Below are 14,943 nucleotides of genomic sequence, written 5' to 3' on the forward strand. Positions count from 1 at the left end.
CAGCCGCACATATATCTCAGTGCCCTGGGCAATCTATGGTATGTGCACTGTCTCCTCCAAGTCTCCTCTATGAGTCAAGTGGTAAAATTAACACTGTAACATTTTGCCTGATAAATTCTACCTTAGATTTCTTATTTTAAATTTAAAAAATGACTTTTACATTATAAGACATTGTAAGTGCCATGAAATATTTGTCTTAGATGATCTAGGCCTATTGGAGACAATCACTGCCATATCAGCTGGACATACCCTACCAGTGCCAAAGTCAACTAACTGATCAAAACTTAAATTAAAGGGGTATTCCCAATGCTAGGATGTCAGATAGGTGAGGGTCCCACATCCTGCTCCATTCTCCAGGACAGGACCCATGAAGTAAACAGAGAGCTCAATAAGTTCAGAAAATAGCCAAGCGTGGACTGAACTATTTCCGATAGTCCCATAGTGGTGAATGGAGAAGTATTCATTCATGTTACGCTCTCTACTATGGGACTTCTGAAAACAAGCTATTGTTGGAACTCCCACAGCAGTGAATGGGAAGCGCGCCATGCATGCGTTATGTGGTCTCCTGCACTTCGGTGGCCCCGTTCTGGAGATGGTAGCGGGTCACAGAGGTAGGACATACCGATATGCCATCAATGTCTGAGTTGGGAATAGCCCTTTAACTACAAGTTAACATTGGCTGGATGTACCAAAGTGCGTGGACACCACTTTAAAGATAAAATTACAGACGTGTCCACCTTTGCTCAAACTTGGTTAAGAATTTCAGGTTCCTACACAATATCCCGACAGACCGCAATACACAGCGTAATTACTGGGTGGCTGAACATAGCCTTATATAGGAGAGACGTCTAGTGACACAATATCATGAGATCATGTTCAGCCAAGAGGTAAGGTGAGGAAGGACACTTCTGAAGAATTTGAATAACTTATTGTGCAATTATCCTGAGTGCTAGCCTGAATTATACACCAGAGCTGCATTCACAATTCTGCAGGCTAAGGAGCTGTACTCTTGTAGCATACCCTGGTGAATTTCAATTTGAAAAGTGTTTTTTTTTCCCCTACAAATTTTGTTTTATTGTTCAACTGCATTAAGAAGGTTCAGCCATGTTGTATTTGTTTTGGAGAGTATGCATTATGATTTGAGAACATCATGCTATGTAACAAGATATAGCACCAAACTAAGTTTTCTGTTTGTCAAATAGTAAGATAGTAAATGTATCCTCTCTGACTAATTTGAACCAGTAGTAAGAGGGCAATACCATCATATTAGTCAGCCCAAGTTTTAGTAACTTAAAAAGCAGTTCAAGCAGTAAAAAATTGGTCTTTAAATACATAAAAAATGGATAATTTTGGGTATAATTTTTTTTTCTTCTTCAGCAAAGTATGACAGGAAGAGTCAGATTTCCATAAATCCAGATAAAACATCCAAGAAAAGGAGGACGGTTTTGTTGATGGTGGTGGTGTGGGCAGTAGATAAAAAAATTTGATATGAAGCCATAGAACCAAACTGGAGGTCTTTAGACTGAACTCTGCAAATGTGTGATATGTCATCTAGAGAAGATAGATGTCCTTGAGTGAAGCACCAACACATTGACTAGGAGAAAAAAAAAACTGAAATGCGCCTGGCAGCTGATATCTCCCATCTCCCTGCGTTCAATCTTGGGACTTCTCCTGAGCTCAGCCAAGTGGTATTCTTGCTAATCTCACCTAACAGAGATCTGGCGTCAGACCTCCCAGTGAAAGCATTTTGAATAAAACTACATGTTTATGAGATTTTCTTTCTGCTTAATTAAGCCCTTGAAGTAAAAAAAAAGATAAAAAAGTACGGTAAGCTGGCCCTGATTCAGGTGCCTTGGGTACACAGATGTCTAGTCTTTTGGAGAAGTGTGGACGAGTATTTCCGCTATTCAAGTCTGGTGCAGGCAGTGACCAATCCCCGATGACCCAGCCTTAACACTATTGGTTAGACTATGATAGCTAAAAGTGTAGCCAAAAATGGGCTCCAAGTGTTGTGAGTCCCTCTAGGATGCTTAAGCACACAGAACATAATTTTCCCTTCTTATCCCCAAATTTTCATCCAGATGTCTGCGCTTTATAGACCACTTGATATAGATAAAAAAAAAACATGTATGCAATGAATATTTTAAATCCAACATATGGCAAATCAAGTTAAAATATTACTGTACTGTACATGTTTGATTATTATTATTTTACATATATAGGGATTGTAACACTGCCTCCTTATGCACAAGAATTGAAATACTATAATAAGTCTCCTATGTATTACTATATGTAACTACTGTAATACCACTCCCCATTTACAAGAATATAACTACCATAATACTGCCTCCTGTGTGCAAGAATACAAGACCTATAATACAGCTCCTATGTACAAGAATATAACTACTATAATACTGCTCCTATGTACAAGAATATAACTATTATAATACTGCTCATATGTACAAGAATATAACTACTATAATACTGCTCATATGTACAAGAATATAACTACTATAATACTGCTCATATGTACAAGAATATAACTACTATAATACTGCTCCTATATATAAGAATATAACTACTATAATACTGCCCTATATGTACAAGAGTGTAACTACTATAATACTGCTCCCTATGTACAAGAATATAACTACTATAATACTGCTCCTATGTACTAGAATATAACTGCTATAATACTGCTCCTATGTATAATAATATAACTACTATAATACTGCTCCTATGTACAAGAATATAACTACTATAATACTGCCTCCTATGTACAAGAATATAACTATTATAATACTGCTCCTATGTACAATAATATAATTACTATAATACTGCTCCTATGTACTGGAATATAACTACTATAATACTGCCTCCTATGTGCAAGAATATACCTACTATAATACCGCCCTGTATAAACATGGACCCTGAAATAGACAAGATGACTTTCTTAGTGTTTAAGGGCAGTGGTTGGACGGTGAATACTTCCACTAAATGCAGATAATGTATTGGTCCCCAAACATCTGGAATCACCATAATGTATCATAATAAATGTAGTCTTCTACCTTCCAGAATTATCTATGCAAACCATGAAATGTCCTTGTGATGGTTTTAACCCCGCAGTTAATAGAAGACTTGACATCATCCTCCAGAGCAGAAACTTCCGAGACCTTCATGTGAGAGTCCGGTCACGTCAGCTCTGTGTATCCAGCGAGTCGATCGGCCTCTTTTTTTATTTCCATTTTCTAGGAATTGTCTGACAAATGCACAGCGCTCGCCTCGATACAACCAGTCATTGTCCTCTCTCGGCTTGGCAATCAAGAACGCATCGTCGTCACCCCATGTTTAACACTTGGCATCGTGATTGCTGTCACCGCTTTTTATATTTCTTAATAGTCACCATGTAATTGCCCTTCAGGCTTCTTTTTTTCTCTCTGTACGTAGAAGGTGATAGCACTAATCAAGAAGTGTTAATCATCATCATTAATGTGCCCAGAAGTCGAGGTGCATCAGGCAGCTCCTGGTAACTGGGACGTCGCTCTGATATACAGGACTCACCTTCCAGCTGCATTAATTTGTCCCCGGTGATAAATACACGATCATCTTGCTCTATGTAATATCTTTGCTGTTCTGGGAACAGGCCGGGGACACTTAGGTTAGACAATGATGTATTAAAGGTGATATTCTGCAATCCTGCTCTCCTGGAGAACGTGCAGGAGATGAGCTGACAAACAGAGGTGGGATGTTCGTAAAATATATTTTCTTTGGACACAAAAAAAGCGAGGAGGAAGGGAGAGTTAGAGTTTAGGTAGAGATGAAGAAATGATCCTAGCGTTGCGTGTTCTGAGTGTATCTATATGGTCTTCTGTAGTGGAATGTCATCAGATTTAAAATTCACCACCACCCTACAACAAGTTTTGAGGGAAAGAGGCTCAACTTTGTCAAGGTAGGGTTATCCCTTAGCTCTATACCATGGATCCTACAGAGTTATTTCATCCTAGCCTTATGCTAGGGTAATTCTATCTTGGCTCTATGCAATGGGTCATGCAGAGACCAAGTTAGGGCTATGTCACCTTCACCCTTTACAATGGGTTCTTCATAGATAATGTAAGAGTTACAGTATACCTCCTCAGTCCTATGTTGTAGGTGCTCCAGAGATAATCTTAGCATTATGTCACCTTCATCCATTGCAATGGGTTCTTCATAGAGGGACAGTAGACTTCCTCAGTCCTATGCTATGGGCCCTAAAGAGATAGTGTTCGGTTTATGTTACCTTCACCCTATGCAATGTTTTTTTTGTGTTTATAAATCTTGTAGTAGTTGCCGTAGACCTCCTCAGTCCTATAGTATGGATCCTGCAGAGATAGTTTTAGGTTTATGTCACCTTCACCCTATGCAATAGGTTCCTCATATCTTGTGTAAGAATTACAGTAGACCTCCTCATTCCTATAATATGAATCCTGTAGATAAAGTATAAAGGTCATAGTATCTTTATGCTATGAGTCCCACAGAGATAGTGTAAAGGCTATTTTATCTTTGTCCATTGTTGTGGGTTTGAGATAGAGACAGTTTTAGAGTCCATTCCCCCAGCCGTATGTAGTCAGTATTGATAGGGTAATGCTATATTTGCTCTATAACCATGGGTCCTGGAGAGATAGTGTTAGAACTGCGTCACCTTAACCCTATACTATTCGTTATTCATAGTATAATGTCTCGGCTGCGTGTTGCTTCAGGTACACAGCTTAACATCAAGTATAAACCCAATCCCAATGAAAGATGCGCTGGTTTGCTGAACTGATGCAATCTTTACTGAGATATAATGAACAGGAATGTGTACAATAATGTTCATATGATATGATATGGGATGATATGTGAGGTAAAACTGTGAAACAAACATAAAAAGAGAAATATAAGCATGGCTAATTCAAGCAACATACATTATACATAGCTAATACAAAAGATAGGGCCTAACTAACATGTGCTTGCTTACTACACTGAAACACACATTATCTATCTGCAATGTCTAACATCCCTCTACACAAGCTGAACTAGCAAAACCCCTTTACTCACAGGCTTTGGTGTTCGTCAGGTTTGCAATCTGTAATAGCTTTAAGATGTCCTGTGGATCTGGTCACTATAGTACCCAGAGCTGGACTGAACAGGATATGTCCCAGCAAGCCCTAGAGAGTACAGAGAAGACCCGCCTCTAGGCTTCAAGAAAATGGAGGGTCTTAAAGAAACAGACACTACTGAGTGCCAAGCATGTAATATACATTGCAAAGGCAGCACACTCCCCACCTGGCGTACCATTGGTTATGCCACTAACCTTTGGACAGAAGTAAAACTACTTCAGAAATTGGCCTAGCATACACCTTGGGAATGCCCTGTCTAACAACTCTAACTTCAACTTTTCTAACTCTAGCATCACCACTAGGATCAGTCGCCACAATGAGTCCAATAGGCCATTCATTCCTGTGGGCCTGAGTGTCTTTTAATAAGACAATGTCTCCAACTTGTAAGTTGGGTTTGTCATCCTGCCATTTCTTGCGTGGCTGGAGTGTCACCAGGTATTCCTGTCTCCACCTCTTCCAGAAAATGTCTGCAAGGCTTTGAACTTGTCTCCATTGCTTAGTATACAAGTCCTTGAGGTCAAAGTCTCCAGTGGGAGCTGTCACTGGTTCCATCTTCTGGGTCAGCAGCATTGCGGGTGTCAAGACTGATGGCATCTCTGGATCTGTAGACACTGGAACCAAAGGTCTGGCGTTCATAATGGCCACGACTTCAGCCATTAGTGTAGTTAAAGCTTCATGAGTGAGGCGAGTAGACCCAACCTTCAGGAGCATGGCATCCAGAATACGACGAGCTACTCCAATCATCCTCTCCCATGCTCCTCCCATATGCGATGCGTGTGGAGGATTAAAAGTCCAAGTGCATCCTTGATCTTGAAGATAGGAACCTGTTTCAGAGTCTGTAGAGATGATTTTCAACTCCTTGCAGGCCCCAATAAAGTTTGTGCCGCGGTCTGAACGAATCAATTTCGCTGGTCCTCTGATAGAGAAGAATCTTCTCAAGGCATTGATGAAACTTGAAGTGGATAAAGATTCAATTACTTCAATATGAACTGCTCTAGTACTCAGGCAAGAGAACAGAACAGCCCAACGTTTACTTTCGGCACTGCCTCCTCTAGTCTTGCGAGAAGAGATGTTCCATGGTCCAAAAACGTCTAGACCTACGTGAGTGAACGGAGGATCTGAAGCAAGTCTGTCTGCAGGTAAGTTTGACATCTTCTGAACCTCAAGTTTCCCTCTAATCTTCTTACAGGTAACGCATTGGCTGATCACGCTGGAGACTAGTCTCTTACCTCCTATGATCCACAATCCTGCTGACCGTACTGCTCCTTCAGTGAAGTGTCGTCCTTGATGTGCAACTTGCTCGTGATAGTGTCTTACCAGAAGAAGAGCGATGTGATGATTCTTAGGTATGATGAAGGGATGTCTCTCTTGGATAGTCATATCCGCTGCCGACAAACGACCTCCAATTCTTAGTACTCCGTCTTCGTCGAGGATAGGGTTCAACTTCTTGAGCGAACTGTGTCGAGAAATCTCTTTCTTTTTCAGAAGGCTTTGAATTTCTTCTTTAAAGACTTCCTGCTGGACGCATTTGATGATCGCGACCTTGGCTTGTTCAAGATGGTCGTTGCTACGTTGATCAGTATTAGTAGCTCTGGAGGAGTATCTGGCTAGACAGATAAGTTTTCCGATTGCACGAGTCAGCGACTTCCATCTGGAAAACCTTTCAAATCTATGGGCGCCCAGACTGTCTCTGGTAACTAAAGTCTTGCAAACTGCAACTTGAGGTCTTACCTCTTTGTCTTGATCTGGTTCTATGAGCTGAAAGGTCTCTACCTGAGTAGTCTCTTTGATTTCTGGCTTACCAAGAAACGATGGACCTACGAACCAGTTAGTTTGCTTGAGTACAGCGGCTGACACCAATCTTGTCCCATGATCCGCTGGGTTCTTGTCTGTGCTGATGTAATGCCACTGATCTGGACTTGTAGACTTTCTGATACGTGTCACTCTGTTGGTCACGTATGTGTAAAATCTTTTTGAAGTGTTGTGAATATATCCTAACACAATCTTGCTGTCCGTATAAAAGTTCACTGCATGGATCTCAATGTCCAGTTCAGTCGTAATCATGTCTGCCATCTCTACCGCTAAGACAGCAGCACAAAGTTCTAGACGTGGGACAGTGTGAGCAGGTCTGGGAGCTAGTTTAGATTTTCCCATGATGAACCCAACATGGCTTTGTCCCTCAGTGTCTATTACCCTGAGGTAAGTTACAGCTGCAATAGCCATAGTGGAAGCGTCAGAGAATACGCATAATTCTCTCCTCTTTGTAGCAGACAAGGAAACAAATACGTACGGTCTTGAAATGTAGAGTTGTTCAAGCTCTAACAATGAGTCTTTCCACACCTTCCACTGCATTCGCTTCTCGTCAGGAAGAAGTACGTCCCAGTCAATTTGTTCCTGCTCAGTAGTGATCTGTCTCAAAAAAGCTTTGCCTTGCATGATGATGGGTGCTACGAATCCCAGGGGGTCATAAAGACTGTTGACTGTAGATAGGACACCTCTTTTTGTGAATGGTTTCTCTTCTCTGGAGACCCTGAAGGTGAAACTGTCAGTCTTTAAGTCCCAACTAAGCCCAAGACTTCTTTGCAAGGGTGGTGATTCTGTTCCTAGATCTAAGTCTTTGAGGTCTTTAGCACGGTCTTCCATTGGAAATGCTTCCATGACTCTGTAGCTGTTGGAAGCTACCTTGTTCAATCTTATGTTGGATTCTGCCAACATTTCTTTTGTACTTTTTAGGACGTTAATAGCTTCTTCGTTGCTGGAGAAAGAAGCAAGTCCATCGTCCACGTAGAAGTTCTTCATGACGAACTGTTTGGCTTCTTGACCATGTCTTTCACCTTGCTGTGCTGCTCGTTTCAGGTTGTAGATAGCTACAGCTGGGGAAGGGCTGTTTCCGAACACATGTACCTTCATCCTGTACTCTATGATGTCTTTGTTAAAGTCATTGTCTGCATACCACAGGAACCTTAAGTAGTCTCGGTGATCTTCTCGAACGAAGAAACAGTAGAACATCTGTTGTACATCTGCTGTTACTGCTACAAGTTCTTTCCTGAACCTGATGAGTACTCCAAGGAGTGTGTAGTTCAGGTCAGGTCCGCTGAGAAGGACGTCATTTAGTGAGATGCCTTCGTGCTTCGCACTAGAGTCAAATACTACACGTATCTGACCTGGTTTTTGAGGATGATACACTCCAAATATTGGTAAGTACCAGTGTTCTTGGTTTTCTTGTAGTGGTGGTGCCCTTTCTGCATGCTCGTTGTCAAAAATCTTTTGCATGAAGGCTTGGAAGTGTTTCTTCATATCTGGCTTTCTTTGTAGAGTGCGCTGCAACAAACTGAAGCGTTTCTCTGCTTGTACCTTGTTGACAGGAAGGCGATGGCGTGGTGACCGGAAGGGTAGAGGGGCTACCCAGCTGCCTGACTTGTCTCTGTAGACTTCTCTGTCCATGATCTCGAGGAAGAGGGTATCTTCTACCGAGGGTGATGGCTTGTCGTCGTCTCGTGTTCTTTCAAACACCTTACAACCCAGTTCATCTGTATTTCCAGTTGAGGCTAAGTCTTCCATGCACCTCTGGATACTCCGATGATGTGTTGGGTTATCTAATCTCTCTTTAATGTGTAGACTGTTGGTACATGGGCAAAGACAAGATGTACGACCATTCTGCAACAGATGTGTTCTGTAGACATTTACCTTTGATGGTTTGTGCAGTCCGTCTAGACATACTTCTCCAACGATGACCCATCCAAGATCAAGGCGTTGTGCAAATGGTGCATTGTGTGGCCCATTGTACTGTTCTCTGACTTTGTGCAATCTGAGAATATCTCTCCCAAGTAGAAGGGTGATTGCAGCATCTGGATCTAGTGCTGGTATTTGGTCTGCTATTCGCACCAAATGAGGTTGATGACGAGCAACTTCAGGTGTGGGTATCTCTGACCTGTCGTCTAGTATCTCATCGCATTCTATGAGGGTAGGTAGAGTCACCTTTGTCTTTCCATCTAATGACTCGATGATGTAGTTATTAGCTCTTCTCCCTATTGTCTCTACAACTCCAGAACAAGTCTTCAAGGTGTATGGAGTTGGACTTCCTTTGTCACCGAAGAGGTCAAAGAATTCTGTTTTTGCCAGAGATCTGTTACTCTGTTCATCCATGACTGTGTACATCTTGATTGCTTTTTCTCTAAAACCTGCTGGATACACCTTGACTAAGCATATCTTGGAGCACGATCTTGAGCGGCCCTGCTCTGTACAGATCTCAGTGCACTTTGAGGTTACTGCTGGCGTTATACTCTCTCCTTGCTCCCCACCATGATCTTCTTGAGTTGCTTGAACTTCTTGTTTCCATGGTGGTGGTCCCGGGTGCAGTGCTGACAAGTGTTTGTCACTGTTACACTCTGCGCATTGTATTGTTTTTGTACAGTCTTTTGCAAGATGCTGAATTGAAGCGCAGCATCTGAAACAAATGCGATTGTCTTTAAGATAAGCTTTGCGCTCTTCTAACGTCTTACTTCTGAAACTGCGACATTTTCTTAGTGGATGAGGCTTAATGTGGATAGGACATATTTTGTCTGACTCCTCAACTTTCTTCCTTGTGTTGTCTTCCTGATTAGCTGCAGATTCAGGCGGGACTTCTGTCTTCCTTACAGAAACTGTTGCTCTGCGTTCTTTGTAAAGCCCTGGAGGTTTCTGCTCTACCTTTGGGAAGCTTGCCGTTCTCTTGTTCAGGAAAGCAAAGCTTGGGTCATTGCGTATTTCAGCTTGGTCTTCTATGAATTCAGCGAAGAAGGCGAATGGTGGAAATGCAACATGATGATCTTTCTTGTATCTTGAAGCTTGAGCTACCCACCTTTCTTGCAAGTTGTAAGGAAGTTTCTCGATTATGGGCTCAACTCCACGTGCTGTATCCAGATATGAGAGACCTGGCAGATATCCACTAGACTTAGCGGCTTCTATTTCTAAGAGTAGGTCTCCCAAACCTCTCAGCTTTTGGTAATCCTTATTTGTTATTCTTGGATAGTTTTCTATCCTTTTCAGAAGAGCATCCTCGATCACTTCAGGTGATCCATAGCATTGTTCTAGTCTCCGCCACACCATTGCAAGTCCTGCTGCTGCGTCATGAACATGTACTGATCTGATCCTTTGGGCTTGCTCAGTGGACTCTGGACCTAGCCATCTGACAAGCTGGTCAAGCTTTTCTTTCTCTGTCAGGTTTAAGTTTTGGGTACCGCTCAGGAAAGATGATTTCCAGGCCCAGTAGTTTTCTGGACGGTCATCGAATTTCATGAGACCAGCGCCCACTATCTCACGGTGCATCAGGAATTTTGCCACTTCTATAGCACTTGTTGCGTCTGGCGAATGCTTCTCGCGTGTAAACTCAGGGTATGGTTGCGGCTGGTAAGGCTGATGAGGCGCTTGTCTGAATCTACTTTGTTTAGGTGGTTGTTCTCGTCTGTTGTAAGTCTTTCTGCTATAATCCAGACTTGTATTTGCTTGAGGAGGGAGTACGCGAGCATCCGTTTGCACTCTTGGAGGGTTGGCAGATTGGTCTCTAAGCATGCGACCACTTGACTTCCCACACTGAGATTCTGATTTAGTCTTGCAATGTTGCGTAGTATCAAAGTTGCTTATTGCTGGTGGAGTCAATGAAAGCCTAGGTGCGTCATTGGACTGCTGGTCGGTGTACATGGTTGCTTGTGACTGTACGTACTCACGGGTGCGTTGGATTGCGCTGTGGGATGACGTCTGGTTTTCTATGCCATCGAACTGAGCTTCAGCAGCCCTTGTGAAAACTTCTGCCTCGGCTAAGGCTGCTGCCGCGTTTTTCTGCTGTTTGAGTAAGTGTAAAGATGCTTCCACTTCTGCTTTCTTTTTAAGTGCTTCAGATTCACTTTTTGCTTGCTCTCTCATCAATTCAGCTTCCTGCTCCGCATAAGAAGCCATGGCGCAAGCTGCCTCTGCTTTTGCTCTTGCCCTAGTCGCTTTGTCGCTAGCCGATGACAGACTGGTGATGCCTGAACGTCTAGAACTAGTACGCTTAGATCTTGCTGAATCGGCGCTAGCTGAAGTCAGATTTGTTTGACTGGATGCTCTGGACAGTGTTGTGTATCTAGACTTGATTCTTGGCAAGCTGTGTGTGTTATCTTCCTTATAGGAGCATTGAGGGTTAACTGTCGGAGTGTTGTTCCCTGTGTTCTGCATCTTGATTTAGCTGGCAGCGTGGATAATGATGATGACTGGACACAGGCAGTATCAGTGTTGTAGTGAGTGAGAGAAATTAGTTTCACTTTCGTTTCACTCCAGGTGGCTGAAAGGAGTTATTAGTCCTTTTACTGCGGAGGACGATTTAAAGCTGTTTAACTGCTTCTGACAACGTTTTAAAGCCTTTTTACTATAATGTCTCGGCTGCGTGTTGCTTCAGGTACACAGCTTAACATCAAGTATAAACCCAATCCCAATGAAAGATGCGCTGGTTTGCTGAACTGATGCAATCTTTACTGAGATATAATGAACAGGAATGTGTACAATAATGTTCATATGATATGATATGGGATGATATGTGAGGTAAAACTGTGAAACAAACATAAAAAGAGAAATATAAGCATGGCTAATTCAAGCAACATACATTATACATAGCTAATACAAAAGATAGGGCCTAACTAACATGTGCTTGCTTACTACACTGAAACACACATTATCTATCTGCAATGTCTAACATCCCTCTACACAAGCTGAACTAGCAAAACCCCTTTACTCACAGGCTTTGGTGTTCGTCAGGTTTGCAATCTGTAATAGCTTTAAGATGTCCTGTGGATCTGGTCACTATAGTACCCAGAGCTGGACTGAACAGGATATGTCCCAGCAAGCCCTAGAGAGAACAGAGAAGACCCGCCTCTAGGCTTCAAGAAAATGGAGGGTCTTAAAGAAACAGACACTACTGAGTGCCAAGCATGTAATATACATTGCAAAGGCAGCACACATAGGTAGAGTTGAAGTAGACCTAACCAGTCTGATGCTTTCAGTTCTGTAAATATGGTATAAGGGTTATGCATGTTTTCTCTATGCTATGTATCCTGCAGAGATAGTGTTAGGGTTTTGTCATCTTCATCCTCTGCGATTGGTTTCTTCATAGCTAGTATAGAAGATACAGTAGACCTCTTCAGTCATATGCTATGTGTCCTGTAGTGATAGTGTTAGGGTAATTCTGTATTTTCTCTAGGCTGTAGGTTCTGCAAAGATTATGTTAGGGTTCTATAGCCTGCACCCTATGCTATGGGTTCTTTATAGGTAGAGTTACAGAAGACCTCCTCATTCCTATGCTATGATACCTGCAGATATAGTATTAGGGTTATATTGTTTCTCTATGCTGTGTGACCTGCAGAGATAGTGTTATGATTAGATCTCCTCAGACATACGTAATGTGCACTGCAGCAATACAATTTAGTGTTAGAGTCAGACCTTCTTAGGAGGACGCTATGGGCACTGCTCAGTAAGTTTTAAGCCTAAGCCTCCTGAACCCTTTACCTTCAGTCCGATGAGTACATGTAAGGGTGTGGATTTCTGTCTCCTGATACTGTACATGAGGGGGGATACAATGGCTTTGTGCTGTCTTTCACATGGTGTATGTTCCTCTACTATATCTATAGTGTCATACTCCCCATCCATTTAAAATTAGCAGTTGATCAACATGTCTCGACACTGTTGAATGCAGGTGGTTAATATTCTATTTCTACATTAAATGTAATCTCTTTCCCGTTCCACCTTGAGTGATGGCTCCAGGTGTTACATGTTCTGACAAAATCCAGCATTTAATTCAAACTGATGGAAATTACAATATTTTAATAATTTAAGCTCTTGTCAATCTATTCTGTCACGTGTACACAAAGAGACGTAGGCGCCAAATGCATAAATTGTTCCTTCCACACCTGTCTGAAGACTTCCAAGCTCTTCCTACTAAAGCATTGCAAAGTCTGTGCCCCCATCAATCATGGCGCCTAAGGTGACCACCCTATTAACCCGTCTGCACTCCCCTACTCATTGAGTGTCCCAACTGTAAATCTTGTATTCCAGCTTATTACAAAACCTCATGACACCTTATTGAAACCTATGACCCCTAAAAGACATATAGCAAAGCCAAATATACAGTGCAGTGTCCAATATTGAAAATCTGTGTGGCTGATCCCATTAGGGTAGAAAAGTCTGTGGAGACCTCTGTATAAAATGAACCTAGATTCTGAGAATAACTGCCATGGGACTATTACCATATAGTTCTCATATAATACTGCTATTTATGTGGCTTAAATAGAGGTAGAGGAGTAAAACATCTATTGTCTGCCACTTACAATGCTGTTCTAACACACATCTTCCAAGGCAGTTTAATCACACAGTATCTTCAGTGATGCAAATTACATGCAATATGGTACCTCCCTGAGGTCCTTGACCTCATGTTGGCTATGATAAACAGCTTGTGCTGACTGAAGTATGAATTACCAGTATTTAATACCGAAGGTTTCTTGTACAAGTCATTCGAACTGAGAAAGCCAGTTGGATGACTAGTGAAACGTCTCTGACTTATTACTACTGATGCATCATGAGTTGACCTGGATGAATGAAAACCTTCACAGACATACCACAATACAGTGCCTGTATAATAGTTCCACACCCATAAGCACAAAATAGAAATAAGATGTCCCAAAATAATGGTTCTAGGCAACAACTAAACGAATACACCGTACTGTACTTACATAGGGGGCACCGGTTTGTGATGAGTTGCTAGGTAAATGTTTAGACTAGTCCATGCATGGTCTGAATGAGTTGATGCAAGCAACTGAATGGCGTCTTAGATATAAAACGTTTTATTATATAACCCGGTGCCCTACTATTATGGCGTCCCAGGGTATCGGCCTAATAGCTTAAGACTTTTTACAGCTCCAGAACGACGCTCTTAGCAGTGCATGGAAGTAATGTGCAGTCTAGAAGAGTAATAGTCAGCTACTCAATCTAGGGGCTTATAGAAGACTCTTGAGGCACGCCCGTCTTAATTACACGCGATGCATTAATCAAGTGTTCACTTATTTCTCTGCTGCAATTCCAGTTGTCTCCTCAGCCCATCACCGCTCCTGTCTGAGAAGATCTACGGCGAGAAGTCAGCTTGTGTAATTATTATAGCGCCACAACTATTGCAATAACATGTTTAGTGATGCCATTCATCAGACACGCGACTATTACATCTTGCCGCCTGACTTCGGTACACTTTTGGCACCCTCAGTGGGCTTTAGTAATAGTGCCCTGTCTTCACATCTTGCATGGAACGAGTGCAGACTTCGCTCGGCAAGTTAATTCTAGCATTGCGATATGATGGATGTACTTGAACTCTCTTAGACTGGGCTTCGAGGCGGCTGCTACGGGCAACTGAAAACCCTGTCCACCCATGACAGTCAATGGCCACGTGATTTTTAAGGTCATTCCTCTGATAATCTGCAAATTCATGAAGTCATTGGGTCTCGGACTGGGTCTTGGATGCACATGACAGCCACATTACTGTATTACCATGTAAAAAAAAGGATCCTGTTGCATCAGTTGGCATCGATTTGAGCCATTTCCGTCTGAGATCCGTTTTTTAGATGGAAAAAAAGTACTGAATGCAGGAGGTTTTTTTCCGTCTAAAAAAAAATGATCTCAGGCGGAAATGGCTCAACCAATGATGCAACAGGATCCGTTTTTTACAGGATCAGAAAAATGGAAAGCTAAATGGTGATGCAAACTAAGCCTAAGCAGTATTTTGGAGGAACAATTATGTAGTAACTTATGTGTCTTA

General features: G+C 42.1%; 2 protein-coding genes across 3 annotated transcripts in view; both read right to left on the minus strand.

The window, feature by feature from the left end:
- Positions 1-14,943, minus strand: part of CELF4 (CUGBP Elav-like family member 4) — a 997,927-nt gene that overhangs the window by 459,384 nt on the left and 523,600 nt on the right. The window lies entirely within an intron of this gene.
- Positions 4,789-12,095, minus strand: LOC122924824. 2 transcript variants are annotated; one of them, XR_006387438.1, is made up of 2 exons: positions 5,074-12,095; positions 4,789-4,885 (listed from the first exon to the last, which is right to left on the minus strand). XR_006387438.1 is itself a non-coding variant. In XM_044276292.1 (2 exons), the coding sequence occupies exon 2, from the start codon at positions 11,325-11,327 to the stop codon at positions 5,325-5,327; it is 6,003 nt and encodes a 2,000-aa protein (XP_044132227.1). In that variant the 5' UTR covers positions 11,328-11,696; positions 11,885-12,095; the 3' UTR covers positions 4,789-5,324. The 2 variants fall into 2 exon arrangements, 1 of the variants encoding a protein (XP_044132227.1); XM_044276292.1 differs by having other exon boundaries at positions 4,789-11,696; positions 11,885-12,095.

Source organism: Bufo gargarizans, chromosome 1 (assembly GCF_014858855.1).
Source record: "Bufo gargarizans isolate SCDJY-AF-19 chromosome 1, ASM1485885v1, whole genome shotgun sequence".
NCBI classification, from domain to species: Eukaryota; Metazoa; Chordata; class Amphibia; order Anura; family Bufonidae; genus Bufo; species Bufo gargarizans.

Excerpts from the sequence above, each read along its gene's own strand:
- LOC122924824 (XM_044276292.1), bottom strand. The coding sequence starts at position 11,327 with ATGCAGAACACAGGGAACAACACTCCGACAGTTAACCCTCAATGCTCC.